The 18,051-nt window shown below is 34.2% G+C and overlaps 2 protein-coding genes across 2 annotated transcripts in view; one reads left to right on the top strand and one right to left on the bottom strand.

Moving 5' to 3' along the window:
- The first annotated feature begins 106 nt into the window (after positions 1-106).
- The window catches only part of LOC118280713 (vinculin), a 58,542-nt gene continuing 40,597 nt past the window's right edge, over positions 107-18,051 (top strand). Inside the window, exon 1 of the mRNA XM_035601035.2 lies at positions 107-290. Within this exon, the coding sequence (XP_035456928.2) occupies positions 234-290 (57 nt within the window). The 5' untranslated portion in view covers positions 107-233. The remainder of the gene's footprint in view (positions 291-18,051) is intronic.
- LOC118280714 (myb/SANT-like DNA-binding domain-containing protein 3) lies at positions 8,644-11,626 on the bottom strand. The gene is made up of 3 exons (XM_035601036.2): positions 11,313-11,626; positions 10,727-10,895; positions 8,644-9,732 (listed from the first exon to the last, which is right to left on the bottom strand). Exons 1-3 carry the CDS (start codon positions 11,490-11,492, stop codon positions 9,305-9,307), a joined length of 777 nt encoding a protein of 258 aa, XP_035456929.2. The 5' UTR covers positions 11,493-11,626; the 3' UTR covers positions 8,644-9,304.

The raw sequence follows: 18,051 nt of genomic DNA, 5'->3' as shown, positions 1-18,051 counted from the left end.
AACGTGACTTAATGGTATGATCTGCACTGTATCGATAACGCATGTACGACACTGGCTCGCCTCGAGACGTATGACACGACTCGAGTGGCGCTGTGGCGCAACACTATCCGTCAGTATTTTTCTGTCGCTTCGCTCGTTCGGTTGTGTTATTTTATTTTGTGAATATTTTGTGAGATCATTGTTATTTGTGTTTATTATCTAATGTAATTAAGTGTCAGACTTAAAAATACAAAATGCCTGTGTTTCACACGAAGATAATCGAGAGTATTTTGGAGCCAGTTGCTCAACAGGTGAGATATAAACTTTATATTATTTATAGAAAAACGTCCTAGTTGGCTGGTGTAGGTGTGAAATTAGTAGATTATTGTTTACAGCAGTCGTTTACTTCAATATTATCGGTGTATTATGTCATAGCAGTGATTAGCGCGGGAGGAATGCGTTGAAAATGTCTTTATTTGGTCGTGAGGCAGTGTCGGCCTTTTTGGTTGGTTTACGGGCGAACCAGGGTGTCGTATGTTGGATAACCTTGGCTGGTAAGAAGTGTGAAGTGAATCAGTTGCTACTGTTCTGTTTTTGAATGTCAATTCAGTAATTTGAATACTTTGAATTAATTAATGATTGTGACTCAGTAAAGTTTTCGTTAACTCTATACACTGCTCAATTAAATTGAATTACTCTTAACTAGGTACATTTCTGTAATAGTATAAAACTAAACTGTTCTGTATGTACATATTCATAATCACTTACTACAAAAGTTATGCTTAAATGAATATTTATCAGAAAAGGTATGGTAATCTTTGAGTTGTAAGTACATTCCAATACAAGATTCTAATAAGATATATCAAATGGTCATAAGGTCAGCTTGTAAAGTTGCCATAAATACAGAGTACTAAAAAATCTTGCCATTTAAATTCAATGCAGGTCTCTTACCAATTAGAGTTACTATTCTAGCTTTATTGTTATAACAAAGTAGGCATTAAAACTTTCTTCCAAAATAAGAAATAACTAGGTATTATGTCTTACAAGTCTTACATCAGTAATTGATTAAACTAACTAAGACATCTACAGCTTGACATACCCCTTCGTCCTCCATACTAAACGACAGCACACCACCTGCATTCTAATTCTTTAAGATACTTTGATATATTTCTACTGAAGTATGAATATATTAATAATCAAAATTAGTAACTATAACAATGCTGTTCTACCTATTTAATCATAATACAAAATGAAACTTGTGTAAAGGCAACTAGCTGCCATACTTAGAGACATTTAATGATTACTTAAACTACTCCTTAGTAATGATTTTGTTCAGAAAACAATAGCTAAGGACTGGGTTAAGTAAACATTAAGTGACTCTGAGTATGGCGGTTAATCAATTAAAAAGTAATGAGTCATCACCAGTTCATGAATGAACCACTGGCTCTGTTACTAGTATTGATAAGGTCCTTGTTTTCAATAGTTCTTTACAAATAGTGCTCGGCATCTGGTCACTGACTCACCTGTTTCATATAAACTGTTATGAGTAATCTTTTAATGACTTAAAAGGTCATTAGTTGAGAGGTTTCTTAACACCTTAGACGCCATGTCGGACAACACTCTCCGACACTAGTGGAGGCTATGCGCCAGGCCATTCGCCTTTAACAGTTTTTTGTTGGTGGTGAAGGTGTTAAATATGTTAGTCCAGGAATTGTTGTCAAAATTCTTAATGAAACACAATATTAATTATATCTTTTGCTCCCTACTTTGCCTGCAAGCTAATGTCCTTCACTGTACACACAAAATTTCAAGATGAAAGAAGTGTAATAATCAAACGAACTTACTTTTACATTAATAATATCAGTGGAAATTTCAGTAACTTTGAATTTTTAATCCAACTCCCACATGCGGAAATAATCGTTATCATATGAGTTCCTCCTCTGAACTCCAAAATTTTGTTGAATATTTTAATTTGCGAAGTAACTAACTTGTATGAGACTGCTGAGATTGTTGATAGGAATTGTAGAATGTGTATTTAATGATTTTGTTAATAATATAAAAAACAAAATTGATCTCTCTAGCTTTGCATTATATGTGTAGGTATTATTTCAAAGTCAAATCTTTTATTCCAATTAAACCTAACAAACTAGATACTTTTGAAATATAATCTAATAATTGTCTGTATGTCAGTGAATCTTGGGGCCCGTTCCAAAGTGTAGCTTCAAATGGAGAAGAAAGAGCAAGAGACTTCATATCTTTTGCCTACACAATAGTAAAAAAATCGTATAAAATTATCATACAAGTCAAAAATAGTGCAATATCCTTATCATGTGTGCTTATCACTGTTTACATAGCACATAGTATGAATAAATAAATCAGATTTTATCAAATGTCAAGGCGGTAACTGCAAGGTCCAGTCTTGTATGTTATTTAAAACATGACATACCGTTTTATTTTGATATATTATTATTTTTAATGTATCCTGCATCATGAATAGTATGTATTTAGGCTATTAAATATTATAAATACCAGAGTATGTCTGTGTGACACATCTTTACTTATAATCTACGGAACCAATATTTTATATTTAGTTGGGAAAAATCTCTGGATGCTAAATTTACACAAGTGAAGCTGTAGGAAAAACCTCCAATGAATAGAATAGTTTGTAGTATCGTTGGTGTCTGGAAACTATCAGCTTACAGACTTTATAGTGATGTAATTTAAAAGTATTGCACTAGACTAGACACTAGGTAGACTTCTGAAACAATATTTATAGGATGCAGCTGCTTTTGATTACATTATCATGAATAGTTACCTGGATCACCTATCTACTTCTCAGAAAAGTTAAAATAGAGTCAGATATGGATTTCTATTTTTTATGGAGTAGGATACATGGTCACAAGATTGATATTAAGAAATTGTAAATAGTTAGTAGGTATAATTTAAAAAAGCACTTCAGTTAATAACCTGGCAATACTTTTTCTAGTGTTTTATCAACTCGACTGCAGCAGCAACATGGCATGACTGAAAAAATATAGAAATAATTTAATGGCTAACTAGCCTTTCGTTTACCGACCCATTTATAGACGATCTTTTTAAAATATGAGTGATTGATATGGGGATAACTATGTATTTTTAAATTCTTTGAAACATTCTGATGTTTTCCTGTAAACACTGCTTCTATCTCTGAAGATCATTATCTACTACTGGTCTCTTGGCCTAATTGTAAAATGCTCTATTCATTAGCCATTGGTTAAAACTCCATTCTTCCAATTTAATAATTGACAACTCTCTAACTAATGATACTAACGTCAGTACAGGTATGACATGCCAACATGGCCGTGACACTCACAATGAAAATGTGACTAAAGTATTTGAATTATTAAAATAATATTGACCAAGGTTCAAGGAGAATCAAACAACTCAGGTAATAGGTATATCAAATACTTTTGGACATAGATCTATTACTAATATAGTTATTCTAAAGCTGATAAATTGTTTGAATGGTTTTTTTATTTTATGTAATAAATCGATAACCGAGGCGACTGATCACCTGATGGTAAGCAATCGCTGCCGCTCATGGACACAAAAGCGTTACAAGTGTGTTGCCGGCCTTTTGGGAATTAGGAATTTATGGGTTGTTAGGGAATCGAGGATTGGGAAGGTGGTAATTGGGCCTCCGGTAACCTCACTCACCGAACGCAAGCGTTGTTTCACGACGGTTTCCTGTGAGGCCGTGGTATCACTCCGGTCGAGCCGGCCCATTCGTGCTAAAGCATGGCTCTGCCACACTTAAACTCCAGGACCCTTAGTATCAGTTTGCGTTACGTTTAAACGAGAGCGCGTTCGGCGCTCTGATTGGCCGGCTCGAATAAACCAACCAATCAGAGTGCCGAACGCGCTCTCATTTTGATTACTTTAAACGTAAAGCAAACTTGTACTAAGAAACTACTTGTTCGAATTGAATAATAATTTTTGTGTTGTGTAGTCCATTTATCGAGGAGAGCAATTTAGGTTAGGTTATAAAACATCACGCCACAAACAATAGGGTCCGAGTAGCGAGTGAAACCGCGCGGGAGTTGCTAGTTATTAAAGAAATATGTCCAAGGGTCAAGGAGAATCAAATCATTTAAGTAATACTTCAATAGTTTTTGACATTCAGTAATAAAATTTGATTATGAGAAGTCATTTATTGCACCAGCTGTATTAGTTAAATGAAATCATCATGAAACAATAGTCTATAAAGACTAATGGACTGTAAAGTCCCAGGTTCAGTGATTGATATTGTACTTACAGGTTTTGTTTGTGCAAAACACGTTTGCCGGAGTTGTTTGACCCTTTGTTACGCTTTTGAAGTTTACATTTTTAAATAAAAAAATGGATGACAATGAAATAGTTAGGTATTACAAAGTCTGCCAAGTGACGGTACCCAGCATATAAACCTATACATTACTATATAGAGTAATTGTTTAGTTTAATCTTTCTCTTGGGTACCAGAGTTCATACAAATGTTTGCATTTATGCCTTTATGTTTTGGAAGTTATTAGAATTTTTAAGAAGCTATAGTTTTGTAACACTCCGTTTATTACTTTGAGTGCTCTGTAAACGTGTTTGATTGTAATTGCCTCTATGAATTCAATCAATATTTTTATTTAAAAAAGAAGTTCCAATTTTGTTAACAAGAGGAGGAAAATCAACTAAAGAACTTGAAAAACTGGAGTTTGTACCATAAGTCTGAAGCCAAGCATCCGAATGTGTCACAGAACACCGAGAATAATAGGAGTCGAAAGACTAAAATTAATTTGAAGTGAGTCATTGAATTACGAAGCAATTTGAACCCACATAAAGTGATAATCAACCGTAAAGGAGTTGATCGATAATACTTAGCAGTGTCTGGTTACCATCTGGACTCAAGAACATCTTTTGTTGATTTTTGCATCTACAGTTAGCCAAAAATCTATTAACTACGTTAATTACATTTGAATGGAAGGAAAATCAAAGGCAAAGATATTTTATCCAACTAACTACCAGCAAACTCGGCGAACTTCGTTTCGCCACCAATGATTTTCCCTGCTTTTCTCTTGAATTTTCTTAAACCTGACGGAGCCCGAGACCTATCCAACGAATGTAAAACCGTGGAAATCAGTTCGTGCGTTCTAGAGTTATAGCGTCACGAAGGAAAACGCTACTTATTTTTATATTATAGAATAACTAGTTACACAATAACTTTACAAGGGAGTCGCTGGATGCAGGGGGCTTCCGACCACCGATCTGGAAGTCGTTAGGGGACGTCTGTTTAGCAATGGACTTGTAGACGTCTTGCAGTTGTGGCCGACATGATCATACTTAAATGAATCAATAGAAATAACACTTTTAAACATTCAAGTAGTTAGATGTGAAGTGAAATGCCTGCAGGCAATATTGGGTAGGAACTATAATATTTTGTAGTTCTGAGTAACTATGGGTCGGTCGATCTATATTAGTTATTTAACAACAGCTCCAACATGCGACTATTGACAAACTTGGTTATCTGTGGGCGTAGTTTACACCGCTACCTTTTCTATAAAGGAAAAACAATCGTGAAGCTATGTTACTAGCTCAAAATTATGGACACGGTAAAGGTCCTTAACCTCAAGTTGTGGGTAAAATCATAAATCTTTGGACATTTATAGCCTAGCCTATCTAGGCACAATCAGCAAGCTCGGTGCCTAATAGGCTATCACGCCACGGCAACCTAGTAAAGCATTTTATAATATAATAAAATCTGATTTGCGTTTTCTACAGTAGTATTTTATGTTTATGAAGTCGGGTTTTTATTACATTTACGGTTAAAATCTTTCGTCATCACTGTTCTGTGACATCATCAATCAATGAAGAACGGTACTTATAGTTAGTTAGTGTTGAAATATGCAAAAGTCAAGTCTCTTTATCATGATTATGTCATAGATATAAATTCATCAGTTATCAGGCCTGCATTTTTTTTTTTTTTTTTTTTTGAGGGGGAAAATCATCCAATGACTTCTCCCGCCTTGGGCGAGGCGAGAGGGAGTGTCAGACTCTTACTGACTAAAAACCACCCCGTTCCTTCTCCTGCTTTTCGAGCCGGAGCCCCGGTAAACCCGCTAGGTAGTCCGCAGCTCCGGGTCCGCAGCTCCGGATCAGGCCTGCATAGCGATAAAAGTTAACATACAACATGCACATAGATAGTTAGTATGACTTTATTATTATGATGACATTGTTAATAAACCTATTACGTATGTAGGTAATAAGAATACGTTTCAATTTTTAAAATTGGCGAGTGTAGTCCAATTGGCTTGTTTACCTCTTGGAACTCCGGAACTGCGGAATACCTAGCGGGTTTACCAGGGCTCCGGCTCGAAAAGTAGGAGTAGGAACGGGGTGGTTTTTAGTCAGTAAGAATCTGACACTCCTTCTCGCCTCAACCAAGGCGGCAGAAGTCATTGGATGATTTACCTTCCTAAAAAAAGCCTTTTGGAACTAAAACTTACAAAATAAATATATAATATGATCAATTTAGATGATTCTCACTACAACTTCGATTCTTTCTAAACTGCATTATATAAGAAAGTATCAGAGGATAAAGTTGTATCACAAACCGTCAGTCATATCGCGTCGCCCACGTGCTTCAGTAATTAGGACAGGTGCGCAACCTCGGCTGTATCCGCAGTCGCAGCTATTTCTGCCATGGGACTGCTGGGCTCGGCCCTACTGGCCTAATGGTCACGCCAAGGTCATCCTGCCCGTATACTTTTATACACGAGAATAAAAATTTGTTTGTCTTTTATATTGTTTTTCCAGTAGCTTAATGGAAATATCGTTGGGTTTTGAATAAACTTGATATTTTCTATTTTAAAACATGCTATGTGGTGACAGTCTACAATGTCCACGACCCCTAATCTTTTTGTGGGGGTCTTAGGAATTGTTAATAACAGAGACACGTCAGCGTTTTCTAATAAACCTGATCCTTTTAAACTGTGATCTCCAACTCTCTTGCCAAGCGTAGAGATTATGACAATCTCCTCTTTTGTAGAAGAGACCATATTCCGGCGGTGGACTCTGACGGGCTGCGGATATTGATGAAAACGAGTGAATTTCTTTTTGTCCCGCTGAACTCACTGAAAATAGCAAAGAGTTAGGAAACACAGGCGCCAGTCTTGCAATAAATTATTCAATCTGAGAGCTGTATTGAGTGCGCGAACGATTTATACCTTGTAAACGCTTTGTATAACAATATAGCAGTAACTCGACTTGTAGCCCGTGCAGTATAAATTACTATAGTGCTCTGAAACTGTTCTGGTAACAATGAAACAACTGTATGTTTGTTACAATAGGTGTAGAAGGCTGTTGATACTATATGATCTTAACGTAAAGTATGTAATTGTATGTCCTACTTAATCCTATTATTAGTATCACCACATTTTACATAATTATGTATAGTGCTCAAATCACAAGACATAATGGGATAAAATACAACGGACTATTTTTTCACAGCAAGCTTTTAGCTTGCGCCTGAAATTACTTATTAAAATTGCTCTTTCCTAAAAAAATATTCTGTTATAAATAGTTATTCCAAACAAGTCTTACTTTAATTTAACTAACTACTAAAACAATCCAAAATGTCTCAAACAATGTTTTATTACTTGCAAACTGAACAAGGCATTAAGTATTCATCCAGTGCATTCCCGCTTCTATAAATAAACTGCGGGCCGAGTCCCTGAGTCGGGAGACCCTGTTGTTTTAACCTTTTTGCCGGCTCAAGCCCGAGACTGAAGCTAACTATCTAGGTATAAACCGAACGAAGCGAAATGTAGCCGAGAGAAAATTATTGCCTTACCTTGAAATTCGTGGATATAAATTTGAGTTATGATAACATAATGCTACATGAACTAATTGTAATTTTTGTTATAAAGTGTTGTTTATGATGTCAAATATGAGGGAAGGATACCTAGGTTATTCTAATTTTTACCAAACATGCGACATGCGCATTTAGCATAATGCGTCTACATGATATAGCAAAATAAAAGGGAATGAATTAACTATGTTCCAAAATTCAGTGTCAGATTAAATAAATAAATTAAGGAAGTTTTGGAACTGTTCTTCAAGTCTGCAATGCCTGCGTATATATAGACAATGACTCCGTACAAACTATTTCCAGATTCTCAATAGCTCTGTTACTTCATAGTTGACTAAAATCTCATAAAACATGAAACAAAGTCAATACACAAAGCGATAATGTTGCCAGGTGATATAATTCAAATATTCTATATTTAAATGTTGACTCACTACTGGCTGTTTGTTATCGCTTTAGCGCGCTGTGTTCGCGCCTAAATTTAAATTTGGAATCGACCGGGAACCATTTCGTAACCGTTTTGTTTTTATTTTCGTTTTGATGGCGATTTATGATGGTTGTAAAATGTGGTGACTTGTAGACTAGGTATTAAATAGTTGTTTTTGGTTCAATTAGTTAAACTTTATTAATGAAACGTTGTTGATTATTTCCTCAGTTTAAGTGGACGCAAACCAGAGCTTGGCTGGCTTATATCAACCTTGTTAAGTGCAGCTAAATACTTACATGTGTTGTGTTAACAACATTGGTAGCTGGAAATATATTCAATGCGGTTTTAAAGGGTAATAAAACAAAAATATGGATGAGCAATGTATTTCATATAATTTACCTAAATATTATCATGCCCATGGCAAGTCTGCTCCTATGTAGAACTTTTTATGAATAACAGTTTAAAAATAAAAAAAAAGACCTATGATGACTGAAATAAATAGAAGTATCATATAATGATATTTGATTAGGGGGAAAATATAAGAAGTAAACTTAGGATAAGTGCAAGTAAGAAGATTGGATGAGAAGAAAGTTCAGTTTTGAAAGAAAATGAATATTTTGATGTAATCATGTTTGGTAGTGGAAAACGAAGAAAAGGATAAGTAGGTACATAATTAGAAGGATAAAGGCCAGTGGAGGAGAATGAATACATTACTTCTATTTTTACCTTTAAGGGGTAAGAGGAAGAACAATTTGCCTAATCAGCATGTATATTATGTATAATGTAATTATTAAAACTTAACAATAAGTATGTGAATTTGCACTTTTTTATAACGTTTAAGTCAACTATCGGACCCTCAGCTCTAGATAATTTATGTTTCCACTCGACCCCTAACTAGGGTTGAGTGAGGTTGAGGTTCCCCTGAGGTCTGAGTGTGGATTTTTATTATCAGGGAAGAGAGAAGGAGAGAGGACTAAACATTTTATAACAATATCTGTTTTTATATACAATTTTTAATGTACATTTCTTTACCGTCGTTGTCTTTTTAAGCACAACTCTGCCAGGTCAGCTTTAGCCTTAGCTTCTCTAAGCTTTTCCGTTAAAATCTTAAACTCCATATTTTGTATGAGTTCTGCGTGTAACGCTTTATTCTCGTTCTCTTGCTGATGAGCTCTCAATTTCTCTTTCAAGAGTTGAACTTCTAAGTAGCGTACTTCTTCAGATGGAAAATTTGATTCATCCTCTAAATTGGTGGTAGTTCCTTCTAGAGGATTTTGTGCATTATTACCAGGTGTTACGGTTGAATTTTCACATTCTGTTTCTGTTTCGTCTGATGGGGTTGGTGATACTGATCTTTCGATTTTGATGGAGGTTTCTGGTTGTGGCTCTTGATCTGGGTATTCTTCGTATGACATTGGATCACCTGTCTCTACCACGAGATCACTGGCCACATCATCTGCAACAAGTAATACATTAAACATATTTTTATGTCAAATGGTTTAAATGAACTTTATTGTAATAATTAAACAATTTCGTTTGATATGCATAATGGAGGTAGTTTTAGAAAAAAGATCATCTAAAAAAAGTAAGTACCAACAATCAGTCCTATCTGTCGTTATGAAGGACCCAAACAAACCAATGGATCAAGCTAAATAAAACCGTTTAATAAATAAACAATGGTCATTTACTAAAATACTAAAGAAATAATAATATGTTGAAAGAAGCATTTGAATAGACTGAGATGCAAAGGGAGTTTATGTAAATATTAGACTTAACAACACTTAACATTGTGTTAATTATTTTGAAAATTAAACAATTTCAATAAAGAATCCAGTTGTATTAAATTTATAAAATAATCACCATTGATAGTTTTATTTATATTCTGTAAATTAATATCAGTATATTTAATTATCTGTTACTATCAGATTGTTTTCCCTTTCATATGCCTCTAGTATATAAGACAACAATAGAAAACATACTGTGTGTCATGTTGATCTGCGTTCCGGAAGGGTTAAATAACATTAAATATTTTGCAATAACACATTTAGGATTCTCACACTACTCAAAAACAATATTGAGAATAATTTCAAAGCTTTGTTGCTCTTATATTGAAACACTTGACTTGTGTAAACAAATATTGTTGTCCTCAAGGTTATTTTCTTTTTCTATCACTTTGATTGAATATCAGTTTTACATTGTTCTCACATAGTTGAAGCAATAGAAACAATATAACTAAGAATTATATTGTGAATCTGATTGAAAAAGAGTAACCTATGGAATTTCTTGCTTGTTCTTCTCCATAGGAATCTACACTTTGGAACGAGCAAATAGAGCAACTAGAGGACTGACCGACAGACAGACGTTATTAATATTATTATATTTGCTTTGACGTTCAAAAGTGCCTTCCTGGTCTATTTGAAATAAATAATTTTGACTTTTGAGTAACTTACCTCCTACAGTCTCCGAGTCCCCGGACTCCACGCTAGACATCAGGGCTCGTGCTATCTGTAACACCTTGGGTCCTGATAGGGAAATGGGCCTGCCCTGCTGGCGTCTGATCATACACCTCTGTCTCTGCTTCAAGTTCATCCACAATCTTCTCAATTGTTTTGCTGTTCTCTGGTAAATGTAAAAAAGTGCCAAGTTATAGTTAATGTATTCAATTAGGTTATTTATTATATTATAATATTATGAAACTTGTTTAGTTATTTAAGACGTGACGTGTAGCCTATTTACAGAAAAATAAAATCATTTCATATCATTTCAAGTAATTTAAAAAAAAAATACAAGTCAAGTTCATTCGTATTTTACTTATATTATGAATTATGAGAAAAAAAGATTTTTTAAGTTTTTTTATTTTATTACCTACTATTCTGCCTACCCCTTCTGCGAATTGAAGGTCTGATTAATTCATATTAATATTGTCTTGCACAGAAAATATAAAAATCGGACTCTCAACTTGATATCACCATCTTGAAAACGTCGGAAACCGTTTGTAAGCGCAGAATTAAAAGTTAAATGTTAAAACTAACTTACAGTATAATTTGTGAGAGGATTCATATTAAATTCCATAGCGATTCTCTGCCATGCCTTATTTTTCGCTTTTAGAGCTGCAGAATGAGTTTCTTTAAATTCCACGATTTTCATATACTTCTTTAATATTTCTAGAAATATCATTCTTTCTTGTTCACTAAATATTTGCTTTTTATTCTCCATCTTCGTAATAAATCGGAATAATATACTTCGACTCCACTTATTCTCTCTCTCTCTCTTTGACTTGAACTTGGACTCAAACACGATCTCAATTCGAGACAGGACAATGTCCACAGAATGCGATAACCCTAGCTACCCACTTGAAAAAAAAATCTGAAACTGACAGTTGCGTTTTGTTATTCCAAAAGTAAAATGAATTTGTAATTACTTAAATGTGTTAATTCAAAAATATTTCAATCTATTTTTTTATTTTATATAATGTAGTATCACGCTTTTCTTTTCTCGAAGGCGTAGGCAGAGATGAACGTATATTTCTAACACTCACTATTTATTAGTAGTATAATGATTGCCCTGTAACCTATATGAACTGAGTTTTATCGCCATACATCGAGCATACCTATTTACGTATACAGTAGTAATGTACAACAATAATTCTTAGGAAGTTTGCGAAACTAATAAAATGAACGACATTTTTAAGCGTAATAACAAAACGGATTTCATTCGTTCGATCTCATTCAGTTGTTCAGTGTACGTACTTAAGATTGAGATGAAGTACTTGAGATAGGTGATCGAGTGTTATTAATACTTGTTAGTCGTTAGAAACACGAAAATTCTTCAAGGAATTATGACAACATGACTATTACATTTTATCGTATTTTTAAGTCAGAGATAGACCTGAATTAGACAGGATTAACTATTAGAAAATTGTTCATTCCATTTAGTTTGTATGCACGGTTGGTGCGGTAACTGGGCAACCGGCTGCCGTGTCACGTGTAGCGGGTTCGATTCCCGCACGGACCAACTCTTTATGTGATCCACAAATTGTTGTTTTGGGTTTGCGTGTCATGTGTATGTGAACTTGTATATTTGTAAACGCACCCACGACACAGAAGAAAATCCTAGTGTGGGGCAAAGTTCCACTTTTTGGTTTGGAAAAATGTAAGTTTCTCTAATTCAAATTGGGAATCAAAATCATGGCGTCGAGCTTCTTTTGATGTTAACTTGTAAGGTTAAGCGTTTCCGTCATCACCTTTATATGAGTACCCGATAAACTTATGTGACATTCAAATTACATTCTATAGTCACAATTATTTTCACTCACCAATTTACTACTGATTTTAGTTAGAGATATTTAACTTAGAATTTATAATTATAACTTACCAGTTACTTTATAAATTTTCGATTATTAAATTATACCTATCATGAAAAGTAAACTTTAAAAGTATCAACAAATATTGCGATGTGTTTGGACAATCGCTGCCTACGTGAAATGGGCTGTGAAATCATGATAGATGAGCTAATAACCCTTTAAAAATATGGGCGAACGTATCGCTATTGGTATCATATACCTATATTCGTTACATAACACTATCGAGTGTATAACATCATAATACTAGTTATATCACATTGATTAGTTTCTTAAGAGTTAGTTACGCATAACAGTAAGTACTGTGAACCCAATTTTCACTGGTTAACTTATTTATTTAACATTTAACTTTATTGTACTTACCTACAAGAGTGGGCTTACTACCACATTCAGGGACATTTACTTATTACTTAAACTGTTCCTTAGTAACGGTTTTGTTCCGAAAGCAATAGCTGAGGACTGGGTTAAGTAACCATTAAATGTCTCTTGAGTGCGGTTGTTAATGTCATAGGAATTCTTGCTAGCTAACCTTTAGGTGCTGCAGTGAGAATGTGCGGTGTGATAAAGTGATCGAAAAATAAAATATAAAAAAAATATGTAGTTTGTAAAATGTATAAATAACTTATAGATGTTTAATATAATATGGAGCGTGCCTATTTACCAACAGCGTGTGCGTGATATTAGTTATTCGGAATTTCTAAATCGAAAGCCCTAATAATACATTTCCGATTCCGACCCGGGGGTTAAACTCGGAAATTGAGTGAGACTCGACAAACGAAGCTTTTATGTACAGGATATCATTTGTATTGGTAAAAAATTACGCCATCATGATCATGAGTTGTCGTTTTCCAAAAGTTACTAAGTTAAGTACTTACTTAAAACCATTATGTTACCGGTGTGCCCGATTAGTTTTGAACTTAATTGGAGCCCTTATTGAGTGAGCTCGAAAATAGTCATAGGTACGGCCCGTGTATTATTATAACCTATAAATATAGTTTCAGTTTAATATAGTTTAGTGTATGTAATAAAAAAAAAATAGCCATATCTGTCGTATCAAAATTTAGATATCTCGTAGCTAAACCTAGATTAAGAATGATTGCTATAGATTTTACAGTCGACCTAAAGAATTTATACAAACATCTGAGTAAAAACAGCTTTGTTTATGCATGCACTCTTACAATAAGTGGGTTAAATAATATAAGTAATCTATAAATAAGTGCTAGAAATAGAATGCGGTAAACCACTTCGTATTATGACCTGATTAATTGGTTTACAGTACAAATCTCTTTCCCTTTACTCTTGTGTGATGTTTTTAATACCGTATAAACTAAAATGGTGACTTTTATTGTTTACACACACACACGCCTTTTATCCCCGAAGGGGTAGGCAGAGGTGCACATTACGGCACGTAATACCGCTATACAATGCACACCCACTTTTCACCATTTGTGATATAAGTCCCATGTAATAGGGGGTGAGCCTATTGCCATATCCTGGACACACTTCCAGACTCCGTGCTACTACCGAGAAATTTTCGAAAATCCGAAAAAAGCCCAGTAATACTTTGCCCGACCCGGGAATCGAACCCGAGACACCTTGTTCGGCAGTCGCACTTGACCACTCGACCAACGAGGCAGTCTTTTATTGTTTAGTTGTTGCCAATTAATAGTAAATGGTTGAGCATCAGTCTAATAGGGTTCTTAGAATGGTAGATGACGTAGAAGTATCTGATGAAAATGGCACCTGATTTGTGATATTTGTACGTTTTGTATAGAAGACTAGTTTCGCCTGCGTTCACGTGGGATAAAAAGTAGCCTATGTATTTTTCCAGTGCATAATCTAATCTACCTCTGTTCCAAATTTCATACCGATCCCTTCAGCCGTTTTGACATCCACACAACTTGAAAATTCATATTAACGTAGCCACGCGCAAATATTCCTGCATAGATCATATACTTAGTAATATACACCAAGCATCCGCTAACGTCCTACCACTACATCTGTCTGACCACGAGACAGCGCAAATGCTAAGTTTTCCCTTACAAATTCAATCAAGAGAAACAATATATTATATCTACAAAAGAGATTACAGTATAAATAATACGCTTAAATTTAAGGAATGCTTGCAAAACTTATTTTGGACGGATGTATATATGGATAATGATGCAAATACGGCATTCAATAGCTTTCATGACTTGATATGTCTGTTCTACAATCTCTGCTTTCCTAAAGTAAGAGTTAAAATAAATACAAACAATAAAATTAAACAAACGTGGATAACTAAGGGTCTTAAACTAAGTTCTAAAACTAAACGTTCCTTAAGATATCAATATTACAAAAACAAAAATAGAACCAACAAGAAAAAATACATCACATATTCTAAAATATTTCAAAATTGCATATATAATGCTAAACGGAATGCTAACATCAAGTTTATGAATAATAATAAAAACAAATGTAAAGCCACTTGGTCAATTATAAAAAACGAAATCCAAAATATGCACATCCAGGATATTGAATGTTTACAAGTTGAAAATACTGTTCTGACAAAACCAGCGGAAATAACATCTGCCTTTAACAACCATCTCATAAACTGTATCCCTACACAAAATCAAATAAATAGTTGTCTCAATGAAAACGTAATTGCGAACTCGATGTTCCTCACTCCTATGTCTGAAAGCGAGGTAAGGCAACAAATAATATCATTGAACAACACCATGTCTGAGGGCTACGATGAACTAAACACCAGAATCATTAAGACATGTATCAATGAAATAAGTAGAGTATTGACACATTTGATCAATTTGTCATTTTCACAAGGAGTATTCCCAAAGGCCCTAAAATTATCCATAGTTAAACCATTGTTCAAAAGGGTGATAAACGTGACGTGAACAATTATCGCCCTATCACATTAATACCCATCATCTCTAAAATATATGAAAAATGTATGTATCACAGATTAATAAATTACTGCAGTAAGTTTAACATTATAAAAAAACAACAATTTGGATTTCAAAAAGGTAAGTCGACATCGTTAGCCATATTCTCACTCTTAAAAACAATACTAAGCAGTCTAAACCAAAATCAGTTTGTAACGGGGCTTTTCTTTGACTTATCGAAGGCATTCGATCTTGTTACACATACCAACTTATTACAAAAATTAGAAGCACTTGGAATTAGGGGTTTGCCACATCAATGGATATCTTCATACCTAACTGACAGACAACAATGTGTCGCAGTTACAAAACTAGATGAAAATAGGGACATGATAATGCATATGTCTGAATATCAATGTGTAAAGCGCGGTGTACCCCAAGGTAGCATATTGGGTCCCATCTTATTTCTTCTTTATATAAATGATATAGTTGATATAACTAAACACAGATGTTTTCTTTTTGCTGATGATATTTCAATAATTGTAACTGCTGATAAAAAATACAATTCAATGACTAACCATGAAACTGACATAAATAATACTATTGACACTCTTATTAACTGGCTGAACAGTAATAATTTATCTGTAAATCTTGACAAATCCGTATACATACAATTTAACAAGCACTATAATAATAAATTTAATTTTAAGATGGACATAAGTAAAATAAGACAAGTAGAACAGACAAAATTTTTAGGAATTACATTAGACGAATATTTAGATTGGAAGGCGCAGGTTGAATACGTGTGCAATAAAATAAATAAATTTGTATATGCCCTTAAAAAAATTAAACATGTTACCAGCATAAAAACAGCTGTAATGTCTTACCGAGCTTACGTTGAGTCTTCGTTGCGGTATGGTCTTCTAACATGGGGAAATAGTACGGAACACAACAGGGCATTTATCGCACAAAAAAAGTGTATACGCGCCATATACGGGATTCCGCCCGATGAATCTTGTAAGCCAATATTTAAAAAGCTTGGTTTGCTACCGTTGCCTTCATTATATATTTATGAGATGTGTATGTTCGTAAAAAAGCACCAAGACTTATTTAAAACAGCTGAAGAGGTATGTTCACGAAGTCGGCGTGACCAATACACACTTGTACTTGACGAACTGCCTAGGTGTACCAAATATAATAAAAACTGTATAGCTATGTGTGTACGTGTATATAATAACTTGCCAAAGACACTAAAAGAATTAAATTGTAGACTATTTAAATTTAAATTGTATAAGTGGTTGAATGAAAATAACTTTTATAGTATTAAGGAGTACTTAGTATACTAACGTTTCAACTCCAACGCTTGCAACTTGTACTTGTTGTGATAAAAAATTTTGCATGCTTTATTATTAAGCTAAACATGTTTTGATCTCATTTTTGTATGTAAGACCTTTTATACCATGTTTAATGCAAATAAATATATTATTATTATTATTATTATTATTTGACGTGAAGAAGTAATAATGACACTTCAATTATCGGATTTATAATTTTAGTAGGATAGGTTTCTCTTTAATTATAACCTTGAATATTTTTGAAATTCGCCCCCATCCACTGGACCACATGATGAAGGAAACGCGTAAGTACCATTGGACCACATCTTTCCAGTGGTACCTACTTTAGTTGAGACATCGGTCGTAGGTTGAACAATCGCCCAATTTTTTAAATGTAGCCGACGACGCCAACATAGTAACAAAATGTTTCTACTAGTTTTGACTCGTATTTAATTCTTAAAACCGTCACTGACAGACATGATAAACATTTGTTCAATAGAATACATATATTTGGATGATACACAGCTTCCTTGTTACGAGATGAGTATCAATACTAATAAATGTTTCTGTCAAGAACGTTTCTTTTTTTATTAGTGAAGATATGAAATATCATGCAATACTTTGGTATTAAATGTCAAGCGTCATAAGCTTGATAATCCACCCTGATATTCAAATCCGGTGGGTCGGAAAGTAGGGTATGATTTTAGGGTGCTCTTCAATATGGCAAAACTAGACGATTTCATAACACGACTATATTAGAAATTTGTGACTGTATTAGGAATTGGTATCCCAGAAGTTAAGTTGGTTTTATCATATTGGATGCAGTGCAATTGCTGTTTTTTTCGCTTTTAGCCATGTCATTAGGTAGACGTAGGAAGGTGAAATGAGTTTTTCCTTCCCTATAAGCCTTTAATAGGTGCATCAATAATTCTCAAGCGAATATACAGATGCATTAGATTTATTTCGTCACCATTAACCGACCACATAGTCACTATCGTGTCCGATCATAAAAAAACGAATAAATTAATTTGACACAATTCCCCATTTGAAGCAAAAGCGCAAAATTTTAAAACAGAAATTGGCGTCGTGCCAAGAAATTGAGAGAACTCCCAAGTTGTGCACAATCAATAAGTGAAAATTGGCGTGAAGTGTTTAGCCAGCGTAGTTTATAATAGCTGAGCTGCACACTCACCATATGGTCACAT

The sequence above is a fragment of the Spodoptera frugiperda genome, chromosome 16 (assembly GCF_023101765.2).
Source record: "Spodoptera frugiperda isolate SF20-4 chromosome 16, AGI-APGP_CSIRO_Sfru_2.0, whole genome shotgun sequence".
Lineage (NCBI taxonomy): Eukaryota > Metazoa > Arthropoda > Insecta > Lepidoptera > Noctuidae > Spodoptera > Spodoptera frugiperda.
This window is presented reverse-complemented; position numbering and strand designations above follow the sequence as displayed.